The sequence below is a fragment of the Hemitrygon akajei genome, chromosome 4, assembly GCF_048418815.1.
Source record: "Hemitrygon akajei chromosome 4, sHemAka1.3, whole genome shotgun sequence".
Classification (NCBI taxonomy): Eukaryota; Metazoa; Chordata; class Chondrichthyes; order Myliobatiformes; family Dasyatidae; genus Hemitrygon; species Hemitrygon akajei.
In genome coordinates this window covers 28,471,617-28,488,953 of record NC_133127.1, presented here as the reverse complement: position 1 = coordinate 28,488,953, position 17,337 = coordinate 28,471,617, and the positions used below count along the sequence as shown (strand labels likewise).

General features: G+C 39.7%; 1 protein-coding gene across 1 annotated transcript in view; it reads right to left on the bottom strand.

Moving 5' to 3' along the window:
- Window positions 1-1,052: 1,052 nt before the first annotated feature.
- Window positions 1,053-17,337, bottom strand: part of LOC140726178 (zinc finger matrin-type protein 1-like) — an 83,416-nt gene continuing 67,131 nt past the window's right edge. Inside the window, exons 3-7 of the mRNA XM_073042190.1 lie at window positions 16,822-16,926; window positions 13,304-13,466; window positions 9,968-10,246; window positions 8,484-8,571; window positions 1,053-2,865 (exon numbers count right to left, since the gene is read on the bottom strand). Of these exons, the coding sequence (XP_072898291.1) occupies window positions 2,031-2,865; window positions 8,484-8,571; window positions 9,968-10,246; window positions 13,304-13,466; window positions 16,822-16,926 (1,470 nt within the window). The 3' untranslated portion in view covers window positions 1,053-2,030. The remainder of the gene's footprint in view (window positions 2,866-8,483; window positions 8,572-9,967; window positions 10,247-13,303; window positions 13,467-16,821; window positions 16,927-17,337) is intronic.

Below are 17,337 nucleotides of genomic sequence, written 5' to 3'. Positions count from 1 at the left end.
CATTTGTAACTCATGAATAAAAGAGAAAGTTGGAAATACTCAGCAGATCAGGGAGCATGTGGGGAGAGAAAAACAGAATTAATGGTTTAAGTGTATGGCCTTGCATCAGAACTAACCAGAAAAGGTTGGGTAAGTTGATAAATTGGTTTCTTGTTGTCACATGTACAGTGAACATTGTTTTTATATGTCACTTACACTGATCATGATATTACATCAGTGCATTGAGGTAGCACAAGGATAAACAAAAACAGACTGCAGAATATAGTGTTTCTGTTACAGAGATAGTGCAGTGCAGGAAGACAATAAGGTGCAAGGCTGTAACAAGGAAGATTTTGAGGTAAGAGTATACCTAGGAGATTGTTCAATAGTCTTATAACAGTAGGGTTGAAGCTGTCCTTGAACCTTGGTGGTACATGATTTCAGGCTTTAGTATCTTCTGCCCAATGAAGAGAAAGAACTGAATTTATTGAAATCTACATTGAATCTTGAGTGCTGATGAAAGATCATATTATGAACTTTAAACATTATTTCTATTTACAAAGATGCTACCTGACTGTTGACTATTTCCAGCATTTCTGCTTTTATTTCAGAAGTTCTCATTCAGTCCAGAGTCATGGAATCAGATGGCAGAGAGGCAAGCCTTACAGCTCACCAATCTCTGCACTAACCATTGGGCATCTATTGACACTAAGGCTATAGCAATCTTACTTTCTTCTCCCCACAATTCCATCAGCTCCCCCCAGATTCTACCAGTCACCTAGACATTAGGGAGAAGCATAATGGTAGATTAATTTATCAACCTGCACATCCTTAGGATGTGGGAGGAAACTGAAGTGTTTGTAGGAAACCTATGAGGTTTCAGAGAGAGAGAGTGCAAATTCCACAAACGTAGAACTGGAGGTCAAGATTGGTGTTCCGACTGGAGATTGGAACTTTGGTTGCATGCAAAGATTAATTAGGAGGGGTGATAATACTATGTTATGGTCTTATTTTGTTCCAAGAGAATGTTTCTGTGCACCAAAGATCACCACTTTTGCTTCTTTATAGCTTTTATTTTGGAGTTTACAATTTGTACTAGATTTTAATTGCCAGCCTGTGCAACAGAGAGTTTGCATGAATGTCTACACTGTTCACAGCAAGTCACAAAATGTACTAGTGCCTACGAACAAAAGCAATTATATCACACAAAATATTATTCTGCCTTATGTATGATCCTTTAAAATTATTACATCAAAGCAATCAAACAAGCATTTGTGCAGATGGGAGCTTGTCATAACATAATAAATATCATCTTCCTCACATCCCTAGCCTCTGTCCCCAAAATGTTCATTAGTCAAAAACTTCAGTGTGCTGACCAAAAGATGCTATAATATATAGTCATGTGATTGATGTTTAATATATTACACACTTAAATTTTCATACAGTAAATTATTTAGTTTATTCCCTGATGGAATGAAAGCAACACCAACAAGGCCTGTATTTACTTCCGATCCCTAATTGCCCATGAGGTAGTGGTGGTGAGCTCACCTTCCCGAACTTCTGAAGCCCTTCTGTTGAAAATGCTTCCAGAGTTTAGTTGAGAGGGTGACAAAGAAGTAAACTCACCAACAACGAGGGAACTCAATCCTGAAGCTCCTTGTCCAACAACATCATGGGAATGCCTTCACCAGGTATTACAATAACTAGTGCAATATTACTTAAACATTTAAAATTATTGTCACATTGTTTATTAAATCTTGAATTTTGAATGGCCCAGTATTTTACAATTTACTGTAAATTATCTGTTATAACCAGAGTTTTGATGCGCAAACAAAAAAAACTATTAGGATAACACACATACTCCATAACTAAAGGTACTGATAATTTTTTAAAAAGTATTTGAATAACAAACAAACCAATATTTACTTGGGAGGACAAGCATAGTTAAATTTTTGAACATGTCTTTTAACAATATAATTTTATTCTTAGAGCGCCTGAGCAAATTAAGATGATGATTATGTATCAAATTTCTTGCAGTTCCTACTTTTGATTCAAATCCCTAAAATAGATTCATCCCAAAGCTTTTCCTCTTCTGTTCTCATGTCAACTTCCTTCTTTTTTCTCTGCTTTTTATGTCTTTGTTTTGTGTCCTCTTTTTCTAGGCATTGGTCTTTTCTATCCTTTTTGTGTTTAATCTTTTCTTCTTTGCTCAGTGTAAGCTCTCTTCTATCCCTTTCATTGGGTTTTTGAGCGGTTTGATTTGTACCTGGTTTCAGTCCCTGTGTTTCAGTGCAGTCCTCATAATCACTATCTCTATTAGATTCTGTGTCCTTGTTTCTCTTGTCCTTTCTGTGTTTCTTCTTCCTTCCCCTTTTCTCTTTTTTATGTGAACCAGTGCTATCATCAGAGCTCACTGGTTTACTTTCTTCAGCTGACTCCACCCCGTGTAGATTCTGGGGACTTTCTGAACAGGTTAGCTTCAGATATGGCAACTTTTTTGCACAATACTTCATATGCAAGTCACACTTTTGCAATGTTTGGGCCCTTGCATGGTCACCTTGCAAGGGGGACCATTGTGATACTTTGGTCTCCACATTCACTGGGAGCGGTTGTTCATTCTGGAATCCACTTGAATTGAGGGTTGGTATGCTTTGTTTTACTTCAAATGAACACTGAAAAGATTGGAGTGGAATATTCAGATGCAAGCCACTACTCTCCTCTTCCTCTGCCTCCTCCTCCTCTGGATAGTCCTCAAATCTTCTAAAGCACACCTTTGGCACAAGGCCTCGTGCTTTCTGAACTTTAATGAAGTCATCAAGTTCATCCTGGAATGAATCATACCTCTTTGATTTTGTATTCTTTACCAGGGTAGCCACTTCATTTTCTCTGCAAGGAAAAGAAAGAATGATCAGATCAGATCACTTCTGGAAAATCCTCCTTTTGATTATTTTGCTAAATAATGAAGCCAAGTGTTTTCCTGGGAATGGTTCGGCTAGCATTAAATAAATCATGATCTCACTGCTTACACAGTGCTCCCAGACTATAACCTCAGCTTCCCACAGTTCTTCCTCATTGCACAAAATCCAAAGAAGCAAACATGAAATGAGCATCTGATCATTACACCTCTTCCACATGGGTATAACAGCTTTAAATTTCAAACTTGGACACCCTTGCCTCATTTGACATCACCCATTCACTTTCAGGCCTTCATAAATCAGAGTATTGAGTACAGGAGTTGGAATATTGAAGTTCTATAGATGATGGTCAGGCCAAATTTGGAGTATTGTGTGTAGTTCTCGTCGCTTATCTACAGGAAAGATGTCAAGAAGATTGTAAGAGCATAGAGATACTTTACAAGGATGTTGCCAGGACTTGAGGACCTAAATTGAAGGGAAAGTTTGAGTAGTTTAGAACTTCATTTCCTGGAGTGCAGGAGAATGAGAGGTGTGCAAAATTATGAAGGGTATAGTTAGGGTAAATGCAAGCAGGGCTTTTTCCAGTAAGGTTGGGTGAGACTAGAAATAGAAGTCATTTGTTGAGAATGAAAGGTGGAATATTTAAAGGGAACATGAAGGGGAACTTCTTCACTCACTTCCAGCGTAAATCGTGGAAGCGGGTTCAATAGCAACATTTGAGAGAAATTTGTATAAGTACATGGATATGGAGGCTATATGGGTTGACAGGACTAGTCAAAATAACATTACTGTGTTGTAATGTTCTATGGCTCTTTTGGAACACGATCAATTATATTTTAAAAATATTCAGTTAGAGAAAAATTAGAGCAACAAAGAATCTAAATGGGTAAACACAAGGAAATGAGTAGGCCATTTAGAACAGAGTTCAGGAAAAACTTTTTCACCCAGAAAGTTGTGGATCTATGGAATGCTCTGCCTCAGAAGGCAGTGGAGACCAATTCTCCGGATGCTTTCAAGAAAGAGTTAGATAGAGCTCTTAAAGATAGTGAAGTCAAGGGATATGGGGAGAAGGCAGGAACAGGGTACTGATTATGGATGATCAGCCAAGATCACAGTGAATGGCGGTGCTGGCTCAAAGGGCTGAATGGCCTACTCCTGCACCTATTGTCTGTTGTCTAATCTGCTGGAGGAACTCTATATTAAGCATATTCTGTGGGGGAAAGGTAGTATTGATGTTTTGAGTTGAAATTCTGCACAAGGAGTTAGAAAAACTGATTTAGACACAAGAAATGTAACAGATGCTGTAAATCTTGAGCAACACATATAAAGTGTTAGAGGAACTTAGCATTTAAGGAAGAGAATAAACAGTTAGCACTTCTGGCCAAGACCCTTCATCGGGACTGGAAAGGAAGGGGGCAGAAGTCAGAGTAAGGTGGGGGGAGTGAAAGAACTATAAGCTGGCAGGTGGTAGGTAAAGCCAGGTGAGGGCGAAGGTGGGTGGATTGGGGAGGGTGGATGATGTAAGGTGCTGGGAGGGGATAGGTGGAAAAGGTACAGGGCTGAAGAAGAAAGAATGTAATAGGAAAGCACAGTGGTCCATGGAATAAAGGGAAGGAGATGGGAAGCCATAGGGAGGTGATGGACAGGTCAGGAGAGTGGTGGAGAAGAAGGGATAAAATGAGAACAAGAACAGGGAATGAAAAAAGTGAGAAGATTGGGGGAAATCAGAGGGAAGTGATTATCAGAAATTGATTTGGAATTTAGTACTTTCCTCCAACCATTTATACAAACACGTTTCTTCCAACACATTCTGCCAGGACCACTCAACTCCAGACTACTTTGCAGCCTTGTTTAAACATGGTCAAAAGAGTGATCATCATAGTCTCTGACATCAATGCTGTATTTGACCAAAGAGCTCTGCTAAAACTGAAGCCACTGGGTAACAGGGGAGAACACTCCAATGGTCGTAGTCACATCTTCCACAAAGGGAGATGGTTGTGGCTGTTGGGGGCGGGGGGGGGGGGGGTCAATCATTTTAGTACTAGGACATCACTGCAGGAAAGACATAAACTATCTTGACCTGGAAATATATTGGCAGTCCTCTGTCATCACTGGGTCTAAATTCTGGAACTTCCTGCCTATCAGAGGTACCTTCATTAAATAGACTGTGGCAGTCAAAGTTTCAACTCACAAACCCCTTTCTTGAGGGCAATAAATACTGGCCTTGCAAGTGATGGCTACATCCTTTCAAGAAATAAATAAGTAAAAACAAAGTGCTTTTTGTTTGGTTTCATGGAGATGATTGGTAAAATTGGCAATGGAATTGCAATTAAGATTTTTAGTACATTACCAGTTTGGAAGATATATAAGCATGTGTAAGACGTAGGACCAATTTGTACCCAAGTTCAATATTTTGAAGGGCAACGGGGAGAGAATACTGCAATAACTGAATTACTCTATGGAAGAACTAGCATAGACTTCATGGCATCTTTCAGTACCATAGCAAGTCTAGAATTCTAAGTTACCATCCTATATTCCCATGTGTGAGTAAGGCATTACTTTGAAAGGAAGGTACAGATCTGTATAGGTTTTCTCAGTTGATTTCCTGGGTTTAAAGGACTGCATATGTGTGTAGGTGGGAGGGGCTTGTTTTTGCAGCTGTCTGTTCGCTGCTTGTTGTTCTGTTGAGCATGGCAGACATGCTATGTTAATGCCAGAATTCAATACTTTCATCCCCTCAAAACAAATAAATAAGCTCAAAGACTGTGGCCTCAATACCTCCTTGTGCAATTGGATCCTGGATTTCCTCACTTGCAGACCCCAGTCAGTTCAGATTGGCAACAACATCTCCTCCATAGTCTCCATAAAGCTGTGTGCTTAACCCCCTGCTCTGCTTACTTTTCACTTATGTGAAAAGTGTGGCTAAGCACAGCTTCAATGCTATATTCAAGTTCATTGTCAGAGGCCGAATCAAAGGTAGTGATGAATCAACATATAGGAGGGAAATTGAAAATCTGGCAGAATGGATCATAACAACGACCTCTCAAGCAATGACAGCAAGACCAAAGGGCTGATTATACATTTCAGGAACTAAAGTCAGAGGTCCATGAGCCAGTCCTCACTGGAGGATCAGAGGTGGAGAGGGTTAGCAGCTCTAAATTTCTAAGTATTATTATTTCAGAAGACTTGTCCTGGGCAATTAAGAAGAAAGCACGGCAGCACCTCTACTTCCTTAGCAGTTTGCAGAGATTTGACATGAATCTAAAACTTTGACAAACTTCTATAAGTAGTTCACGAGCCAGTAGGGTTGGTTGGTACCATCTGAGGGGAATAATGCTCATAGCGATTTTTGGCAAAGTATAATCTCTAGAGTTAGAAAATACGAGGGGTGATTGATATGTTCATGGCCCAAGGTAGAAGGAGTCAATTTTAGAAAACCTAGCACATTTATTTTTCAACATAGTCCCCTCCTACATTTACACATGGTCGTGGAGCATACAGATCTTGCATCTCAAGAAAGTGTCCACAGATGGGTGATTGATACGTTTGTGGCCTAAGGAGGAGAAGATGAGTTATACAACTCTCATTACATGCACATACAGGTCAACTCTTTGAGTGATTATGCAGAAAGTTTGAAGTTAATAACTCATCTCCTTTTACCTTAGGCCACAAACTTATCAATCACCCCAATGAGCTATTAACTTTAAACTTTCTGCACATGCTGAACTACATGTGCATGTAAAGAAAGCTGTATAACTCATCTCCTTGGACTTAAAGTGTCACATCCTGTATATGCGTGCAACCCGATGAGAGCCCTACAAACCTCTATGCCAACAGTGGCAACAATCTTCCTGATGTCTACAAGCCTTGTACGGGTTCTAGTGCCACACTTCTGGAACAATGGGGCCTCAATCTTGTCACAAAATGCTAAAGACATGATAAAGGCATCTGTGTCTTCTGAGCAGATCACTACAGATTGGTATCCCTCCCTTGTTCTTGTTGACACTGGAGAGCTGACACCTCACTGTCTTGAGATGTGATTCTGTAATATTTACATACAGAATCTTCTCCTGTAGCTTTGCTCTGTACTCTGTACCAGTGGCCCAAATTTGGGGTCCTGGCTCACGGACTAAAATGTGTAGTGACCAAAGAGCTTTGCTGAAATGGAAGCCACTGGGAAATAGGGTGGGGCGGGGGGTGCGAAACACGCCAATGGTCGCAGTCACACTTTGTACAAAGGGAGATAGCTGTGGCTGTGGGGGGTGGGGTCAATCATTTTAGCACTAGGACATCACTGCTATTGACTAATGACTGGCTGCATCACAGCCTGCTATGGAAACACCAATGCCCTTGAATGGAAAATCCTACAAAAAGTAGTGGATATGGCCCAGTCCATCTCAGATTAAGCCCTCCTAACTATCGAGCACATCTACACGAAATGCTGCCACAGGAAGCAGCATGCATCAAGGAGGGCATCAAGCATACCAAAGACATGCTTTCTTCTCGTTGCTATCAGGAAAAAGGTACAAGAGCAGTTTCACGAACAGTAACTACCCCTCAACCAGGAGGGTATTGAACCAAAGGGGATAACTTCACTCAACTTCACTTGTCCCATCATTGAAATGTTCCCATCATTGAAATGTTCCCACAACCAAGGACTCACTTTCAAGAATTCTTCACCTCATGTTGACGATATTTATTGCTTATTTATTTATTATTATTATTTCTTCGTTTTGTAATCGCACAGTTCGTTGTCTTCTGCACTCTGGTTGAACACCCAAGTTGGGCAGACTTCCATTGATTCTGTTATGGTTGTTAACATAAACCACCCATTTCACTGTATGTTTCAATGGTTGAGTGAAAATTAAACTTAGGTCATCAGGGACCAGGTCATGCTCTCTTCTTGCTGCTGCCATTAGGAAGAAGCACAGGAGCCACAGGACTCACATCACCAGGTTCAGGAACTGTTATTACCCCTCAGCCATCAGATTCCTAAACCAAAGGGGATAACTGCACTCAACTTCACTTGCCCCATCATTGAAATGCTGCCACAATCTATGGACTCACTTTTAAGGACTCTTCATTCGCAATACTTACTGCTTGTTTGCTTGCTTATTTATTACTGTTTAGTAATTATTGTATTTGCACAGGTTGTTGTATTTTTCACAGTGGTTATACACGCAACTTGGTAAGGTCTTTCATTGATTCTGTTATGGTCATTATTCCATTATGGATTTATTAAGTATGCCTGCAAAAAAATGAACTTTGAATCTTCAATTACCTTCTCCAAATGAAATTCAAGCCATGCATTTCAACATACGTATTTTGTTAAGTATGTCTTGAAGAAGTGATGTAAACCAAAAAGAATTTTTTAATGGTAAACACTGCCATGAAAATCAATTTTATTTAGAAAGGAGTTAATTATCCATAAAGGACAGACCAAACAATTGTTAGTTTTATTCCATGAAGACTTGTTTTCTAGCTAATTACCACCAAGCTTTTAAACTACATGACATTTTCATTTAATTCTATTGATGATGATGTGTGTTAAATCAATAGGAATTATCTGGATAAAATATAAGTTCTTACTTAAATTGATGCTTGTATCCTTGCACATGACTCTGGTACTGCTTAATGGAATTAAGTGTAACGTTGCAGATAGCGCAAGTAAAATTACCTGTTTCGATTATAAAAACAGAAACTAAATTAGTTTGCCATTCAACTACCATTAAGTCTGCAAAAATGTTACAGTTTCAATAAATATTTTCAAATATTAAAGGTTAAAATATATTGCCAATATATACAATCTATACAGTTCCTCTATTAAATGAATATTTACATATATCACAAATTAATTGAAAAGCACTCTAATCTAAAACATAAGCAGCCATTACTAGAAATACTCAGTGGTTCAGAAAGCATCTCAAGGTAGGGAAAAAGAATTTACTTTTCCCATTGATGACCTTTGGTCAGAAATAGGGACAGAAACAGAAAAATATTAAGTTGCAGAGAAAGGTCAGGGTGGAGAAAAAAAGGGAATTAAAAAGGACAAAAAAGCTGCAAGCATTTTTAAAAATGTTGTAATCAGATGTGAAATTTAATCTGTAAATTTCTTCAAACTTGAAACTACTTACAGCTTATTCAGAGATTTATACTCTTTTGTTAGTTACACGATGATGCTCAAATGTAGATGTGTGATGTACGGATTTATCTAAAAACTATAATAGTTTTGTGTGTGTTGATAGTATATTCGTTCAACTTTTCCCCCTGTACTTTTCAGATCCTTAAAGGTACGTGTGTGTGTGTGAGAGAAGATGCACGTGTGTGTGAGATAGGGAGGTGTGTGTTTAAGAGAGACAGGATGGTGTGTGTGTGTGTGTGTGTGTGTGTGTGTGTGTGTGTGTGTGTGTGTGTGTGTGTGTGTGTGTGTGTGTGTGTGTGTGTGTGTGTGTGTGTGTGTGTGTGTGTGTGTGTGTGTGTGTGTGTGTGTGTGTGGTGTGGAGGAGAGAGGGAGGGAGGGAGGAGAGAGGTGTATATGCATGCCTGTACCCACTGGAATCTAGAAGAATGTAGGGTAATCTCAACTGAAACCTATCAAATACTGAAAGGCTGGATAGTGAGGATGTGGAGAGGCTCCTTCTGATAGTAGGAGAGTCAAGAACCATAGAGCATAGCCTCAGAATGGAGGGACATCCACTTAGAATAGAGACAAGGAGGAATTTCTTTAACCAGAGGGTAATGAATCTGTGGAATTCATTGCCACAGTTTGGCTGTGAAGGCCAAATTATTGAGTATTTTTAAAGTGAGGTAGATAGGCTCTGGATTATTAAGGACATCAAAGATAAGGAGACAAGGCAGGAGAATGGAGTTGAGAGGGAAAATAAATTAGTCATGATTGAATGGTGGAGCAGATACAATAAGCCAAATGGCCTAATTCTCCAATGTCTTATGGTCATAAAATGTTTTGAATGAAATTTAATGAAGCCAGAAGAGGTATTCTTCAGGTAAGTATAGGCTATTACACTTGTACACTGCGTTTTGCTTCAAATTCAGTGATGCTTGTATTTACTCACCATTGTTTTCAGAGGAGTCGGCCTCCTTCCCCATTTCTTCCATTAACTGTCTCTTCGTGTCATTTTTTTTGTGCTTCTTCCCAATGTAATGTTGTTGGGCCATTAGCGGATTGTTAAAGGAGGCATTACAAAGTTTGCAGAACTTGTCAGGATCCTCCTGATCCAGAGCTGTAGAGGCTTCCGGAGTTATTTCCTGCATGCCTTGTTCATTCTCTACAGAGGTTATCTGCACTGAAGGTGTATTAGCCACATCTGTGGACACTGTGATAGAACACTGCGCTGAAATTCAAAGGAATGACCACAATTATTCAGATTTTGCATTTCACACTGTTGTTCTTATAAAAACTCTTACAAAACAGATTCTAATAGAGGTGAAGTCATAGTTGCAACCTTAATACAGAAGACTGATCAGCGAATTATATTTGTATCAGGGCCTAGTTCTTGCTTAAATTTTGGAGTCATGAGAAATAGAATGTGGACACCATTTGTGCACATTTCAGATTTTCAGTCTAAAGTTGGCACAGAACAATGACAAACGCACTTCAAAAATGCAGTAATGAGTCTGAGACTTCAATATGGAAATGCCAATCAACAAGTTCCTTTACACCCTAAACACTGAATTGATTTGTGCTCATCTGTAGGAATGGATTAATAAGTAGGTTATATCATTTGTCTCAAGCAAGTGTCATGTAATGACCAGTTCCAAAAGGACAATCTAATCCTTAACAATCAATAGAAATAATATTGCTGAACACCCATTATCAATAATTTGAGTTGAAGGTGAGGAAGGGGAAACATTCTTGTTCTGAAAAGTATCGAGATCCATGACAGAAATCAAATAGTTGGCTGACTCACTTCCTGAACTCCCAAGCTTTTCTACCATTTTTACAAAGTTCAAATTAGGAATGCCCTCTTGCCGTCATGAGCTCAATTTGAATAACTCACCAACATTGAGTTATTCAACCAGGGAGAGAGTTCCACTTGGACATCCACCATCTTAAACATCAGCCTATCAGACCCAGTACATAGAAGTACAAATTGTTTTGCTCCAATATACTGTACCAAACCTTCTTCAGCAACATGGTGCTACCATTGAGATTAAGGCCAGCTGGAACATAGGATCACTACAAGCTGGAAATTCACTTCCAGGTTACACTATGCTCAAATCTGACCATTTACTTGCATTCCTTCATTATCACTGTGTCTAAATCCCAGAATTTCCTACGTGATGTTTCTGTGGTTTTTAATAAGATGCCACACCACAAACCTCCCAAGGTCAATTATGGATGGATACCATATGCTCTCTTTATAAGACCATAAGATATAGGAGCAGAATTAGGCCAATTGTCCAATTGAGTTTGCTCCATCATTTGACTGTGGCTGATCCATTTTCCCTCTCAGCCTCAATCTCCTGCCTTCTTCCTGTATCCTTTCATGCCCTGGCTAATCAAGAATCTATCAACATCTGCCTTCAATATACCCAATGACTTGGCCTCCACATCACCCGTGGCAACGAATTCCACAGATTCACCAGTCTCTGGCTAAAGAAATTCTTCCTCATCTCTGTTCTAAAAGAATGCTATGTACACAAATCACTAACAGAAATAAAGAAACAACTCCATCTCAAACTTATTGCAGTTCAACTTCTAAACACACAAATTTTCAGTTTAAAATTAATTTGTGTTCTTTTTAGCATTGTTGGTTTTCTAACCTGAATATACTAAAAATATTGTCCGTTATGTTTTATATGGGTTAGAGGTATCTTTTGAATGTTCCAATTACACATTTTCCTTTTTATATGTAGTCCATCACGGGTAAAGCTCTCCCCACGATTGAGCACATCTACGAGGAATGCTGTCGCAGGAAAGTGGCATCCATCATCAAGGACCTCCACAATCTGGTTCAGGACAGTTACTACCCCTTAAACATCAGGCTCTCGAACCAGAGGGGGTTACTACACTCATCCCAACACTGAACTGTTGGACTCACTTTCAAGGCCTCGTCATCTCATGCTCTTGATATTTTCATGGTTCTTAATGGTAGGGATGGAGCTATGATGACACTAGATAGTGACTTCATCGAGCTCATCTGCCGAAACAGCTGAATTTCTACCTTTAACATCTCTCCTTTTCCTTTTCCAGGTGGATGGGGTTCTGTTAAAGACCCTGACCTATAGCTGTGCTCAAACTTCAGTCTTTACAATGTTAGTTCCTGTTCCTGGGGCTCACCCCCAGGCTGTGTTTCAATATCGCAAGGATGCAGCCTAGAAGATGAGTGTACCTTCAGGGTTCCAAGGCTCAGAGGCCCTGGGGACGAGCCCATTCTAAGCCGGTGCTGCTGAATGAAGTGTCACAGGAGAAAACCGACTGTCAGTTAGACCGGATCAGCTATCAAAGGGCACTGTATTAAGATTGCTCGTTCTCTTCTCTCGTTGGTGGGGGAGTCTGTTGCTGATTCTCGAGGCAGAGAACTCGGGGGGTGGGAGGAGTGATGCAGCAGACTTTAACACCGTTAAGTCAGCGAGTGTTTTTTTTATCTCCTCTCTCGTTGTGTGACCCCTCTCTGTCCCATTATTGGGGGAGACGGACGGAGAGCCTGTGGCATGTCAAATTGTCAGGTGAATGATTAGCTTTTGTTACACTGCAGATCATGGTCTTTCTTGGGGGTTTTGCTACTGCTTGTTTGGTGGGTGGAGGGTGCTGATGGCTTTTTTGCTGAAGTCGTTCCACTGCAGCTGCTTGTGTGTGGGAGGGAGTAATGGGGGGCTTTAGTGTTCTAATAATTTTACCGTCACATGCTTTTGGCCACTCTCCAGTTTTCGTGGATGTCTTGAAAAGAACAAGAATTTCAGGTTGTTTATTGTATATATTCCCTGATATTAAATAGAACTATTGATTTATTGCTTATTTTTTTTGTATTTGCAGTTCATTATCTTTTGCACATTGGTTGTTTGCCTGTCTTGTTGCATATGGGTTTTCATTGATTCTATTGAATTTACTGTGAATGCCCACAAGAAAACTAAACTCAAGATAGTATGTACTGTATATGGCGACGTATATGTACTTTGATAATAAATTTACTTTGAACTTTGATTGTTTTGGGGAAGAAGTAGCTACATAAATACACGAGGAAAAGGAACAGTTAATATGTCTGTCTGTGTTTTGCAAACATCAATCTGAACATTTAGAAAAAGCACAATGAATCAAATTGAATCTTGTCTCAGGTACTTGAAATCATGATATGAAATTCTTATTATGCAAGGTATCAACTCAATTAATACTCTTAGAAAAGTAGACGAGCACAATTTTCAGAATAGCAGCAGGGATTTACACCTACCAGTCTGAGGCTGGGCTACAGAGGGCTGCTTCCCAGTCAATTGTTTGAGCTTCTTTGTGTGAACTTTGCCTTGATAGTGGAACTGAGCAGCCGTGGGAGATGTGAAAACCATATTACACAGAAGACAAAATTTATTCTTGTCCATTCCTTCCGTTGCAGCACCCTGTAAACAACCATGAGGTGCAATGTTAATTTATTATGAATGACTTTAGTGCCTGTCATTTAGAAAGACACTCAAAAATCTGCTTGGCCCAATTGACTGGCTTTTCCAATCACTGCAAACCTATTCTTGGTCAAAGGGGGCAAAATTTTAAGGTAATTAGAGGAAAGTATATGGCAGGGGCGATTTCAAAGGTAGCTGCTTCACACAGAGAGTGGTGGATGTATGCAATGCCCTGCCAGAGGTGGTGGTAGAGGCAGATACATTAGAGGCATTTAATAAATGCTTTGATAGGCACATGGATGTCAGAAAAATGGAGGGCTATAGAGGAGGTAAGGTTAGAATGATCTTAAAGTAGCTTAAAGTAGGTTGGCACAACATAGGACCAGTACTGTGCTTCAACGTTCTATGTTCTAACTAAGAATGGATGTCAAGCTGACAAAATGCATGAATGAAATGTCACTTGATTTTATACACTGACTTTAAAACATAGATTTAGTTAATTCCAAGAGAGCCAAGGTGTGTAAATATACGTATTTATGGAGATAAAGCTACAAAGGAAATCGTGAGTTGGTGAGTGTGAAGGGAGGAAACCTAAGAAATGTTCAATCAAACTTTTTATTTTCAACAATTAGCTGGAGATACTCGGTGGTTTTAAAAAAACACCTGTACAGGTAAAAGGAGTTATCTATGTTACGGGTTGAGACACTGCCCCTTCTAGCAACATTGTCAAGGATTCACACACAAAATGCTGGTGGAACACAGCAGGCCAGGCAGCATCTATAGGGAGAAGCACTGTCGACGTTTCGGGCTGAGACCCTTTCGTCAGGAAGTGTCTTGGCCCGAAACGTCGACAGCGCTTCTCCCTATAGATCTTGTTTGTGTTGTTGTTTGAATTTCCAGCATCTGCAGATTTCCTCGTGATTGTCAAGGATTGATGCCACAAATAGATCGGTGAGAACAATATTAAATAAATTTATCCCTTGTGTTGCTTCATTCACTATTTGCCCATTCTGATATTTATATTCTTCAGGAGTTGGGCAACTAAAGTCTGTGGTGGTACTACCAAGGCACTCTTGGGAAGTCCTCCACCCAGAGGACATTCTGTTCTATTTTCAGTGCTTCTTCTAAATGTTGTACAACATGGGGAAACAGTAATTCTTTAGCCAAAGTTGGACAACAAATTGTTATCAGGAGGAAGTTCCCCACTTGTACATAACTTTTCCACCCCCTCTGCTGGGCCTGTCGAGCCAGAGGGACAAGAGGTACCCAATGATTATGACAGAGAAGTCTGGCATATTGTGTAGGAGCAACTGTGTCAGGCCTCTGCTTGACTTGCCTGTGGGACATTTTCCCAGTTTGGATGCTAGGTCTTAGAAGTTCATGAGGAGGAGAGCACATGTTCTGGAATCTGGAGCAACAAACTCAGTGGGTTAAGTAGCATCTGTGGTGCAGAGAAGGAAAGGTTGACATTGGAGGTCAAATCCCTGCATCAAGATTGCATTACTACAAAGTCAGCATCATCGTAGGGAGGACTTGGCAAAGTTGGCTGGACTGGGAGTGCCTTTCCTTTGCTTAAATTTGATGTTTAATTTAATGCCTGGTGATCTGTCCAGTTTCATCTCTCCCCTGTTTCATTGCAGCAGTCAAGGTACAACTGAGTGACTTGCTTGGGCACTTCAGGAAGCATTTAAAAGTCTGTCATGGGGCTAGATCACACAAAGGACAGGTATGGTAAAGATGGCAGATTTCCTCCACGAAGGACATAACAGAACCAAATAGGTTTTTTACAAGAGTCTGGTAGTTACTGTGGTCAGCATATACTTATTTCCAAATTACAGATTATTAACTAAATTTAAACTGACAGCTGCCATAATGGGATATTGAGTCTTGGATTATTAAATAAAAATCAGAAGAAACAATGCAGATGCCAGAAATCAAAATAAATAAAAGAAAATATTGGAAGCACTCAGCAAGCCAGATAGCAGAGAAACAAAAGTCATAAGACCATAAGACATTGGAGCAGAATTAAGACTATTTGGCCCACCGAGTCAGCTCCACCATTTAATCATAGCTCTCAACCCCATTCTCTTGACTTCTCCCCACAACTATTCATGCCCTGACTAATCAAGAACCCTTCAACCTCCACATTAAACATATCCAATGACCTGACCTCCACAGTTGCCTGTGACAATGAATTCCACAGATTCACCACCCTCTGGATAAAGAAATTCCTCCTCATTTCTGTTTTAAATGGATTTCCATCTATTCTGAGGCTGTGCTCTCTGGTCCTAGGCTCCCCCACTATAGGAAACATCCTCTCCTCAGAAGAGGATGAGGACTGGGAAGGAGGGATAACTCCATCTAGAGTGTTTGCAGCATTTTTTTTACTGTCATTGATGTTTCCAAGCAATGGACTGTTCTCATCCCTTGGTACCATTTAGTAAATACCCTTGTGTCTTTGCTAGGTGATGTCCTCTCTAAAATGAGATGTCAGAATTAAATGCGAGACCCTGCTGATGGGTCTTACAAATGCTTTATTTAAAAGTTTAATATTATGCAGTACTGCACAAAGGTCTTAGATATATATAGCTAGGGTGCCTAACACTTTTGCACAGTGTTGTATTTGTCAAGGTGGAGCAGCAAAGGATGTTGGGAAAAGGTGAGGGTGGAGCACAGTGTGAGGGGTTTGGGCCAGGTGGCAGAGAAGGAGTATCAGGGTCAGGAGGTTGCACAGGTGCAGACACATCCAGCCCTGAGACAACAGACACGGTAATTTGATTCTAAACTATTGATTTATTTATCATTGCAGAATGTCTCTCTGGTGCTTCCTGCTCCCTCCCCTCTCTCTTCCCCTTTACCCAACCACAATTCCCTTCTCCCTGCCCCCTTCCTACTCTCAGCCCACAATGGAGACCCATATCAGAATCAGGTTTATCATCACTCACATGTCATAAAAATTGATTTTTTTTGCGATAGCAGTACAGTGCAATAAATAAAATTACTGCATTACTATGCAAAGGTCTTAGGCTCCATAACTATAAATAAATGTGCCTAAGACTTTTTCCACAGTGCTGTAATTATTTATTTATTATTATTTGTTTTTATTGTATTTGCACAGATTGTTTTCTTTTGCATATTCATTGGTTGTCAGCCTCTGTGTGTAGTTTTTAATTGATTCTATTGTATTTCTTTGTTCGACTGTGAATACCTACAAGAAAATGAATCTCAGGGTAGTATATGGTGACATATACGTATTTTAATAATAAATTCACTTCGAACTTTGATACAAACACTTGAGCAGCTCAACTGTAACTTTAGTTTATATAAGCATCCTTATCAATGTAGAACTGTATACCTGGAATCCAACAGTAGTATCTTCTGTTTTGATTCTTTTTGATGGTGTTGCTTCTTCTTTGTGTGTTTGGAAGTAAAACCGCACCTTGTTAGCATGTTTTTTGCTCTTTAAAACAAAAAGGGCAGGAAGTGAATTAAAACTTCTATCATTTACCTTGAACAACAAACAAGCATTCACACAAGCAAGGAACACCTGCACAGAATGACGAAGAGGGAAGTGGAGGGAGGAAGACTGAATGGAGTTTCTGCTTATTTTCACAATGTTTGAACCCTCATTTCACAAGATCTGTTGAATCAGAAAAAAAATTAGAAGATTTTAACTGCGGCTGATTTTAGCAAAAGCAACAACTTCCACATTTTCATTTTGCTTTGCTGATTTAAATTCTGTTTTCTGGATCAGGCAAGATTCTGCTTTTGTGTAATTCAGCAAGCTCCTAAAGATATGCTCACTTTCTTATTGCAAGTTGGCAGCTTTCTCACATCAGAATATTTCCAATTTGTTATTAAGATGACTAGC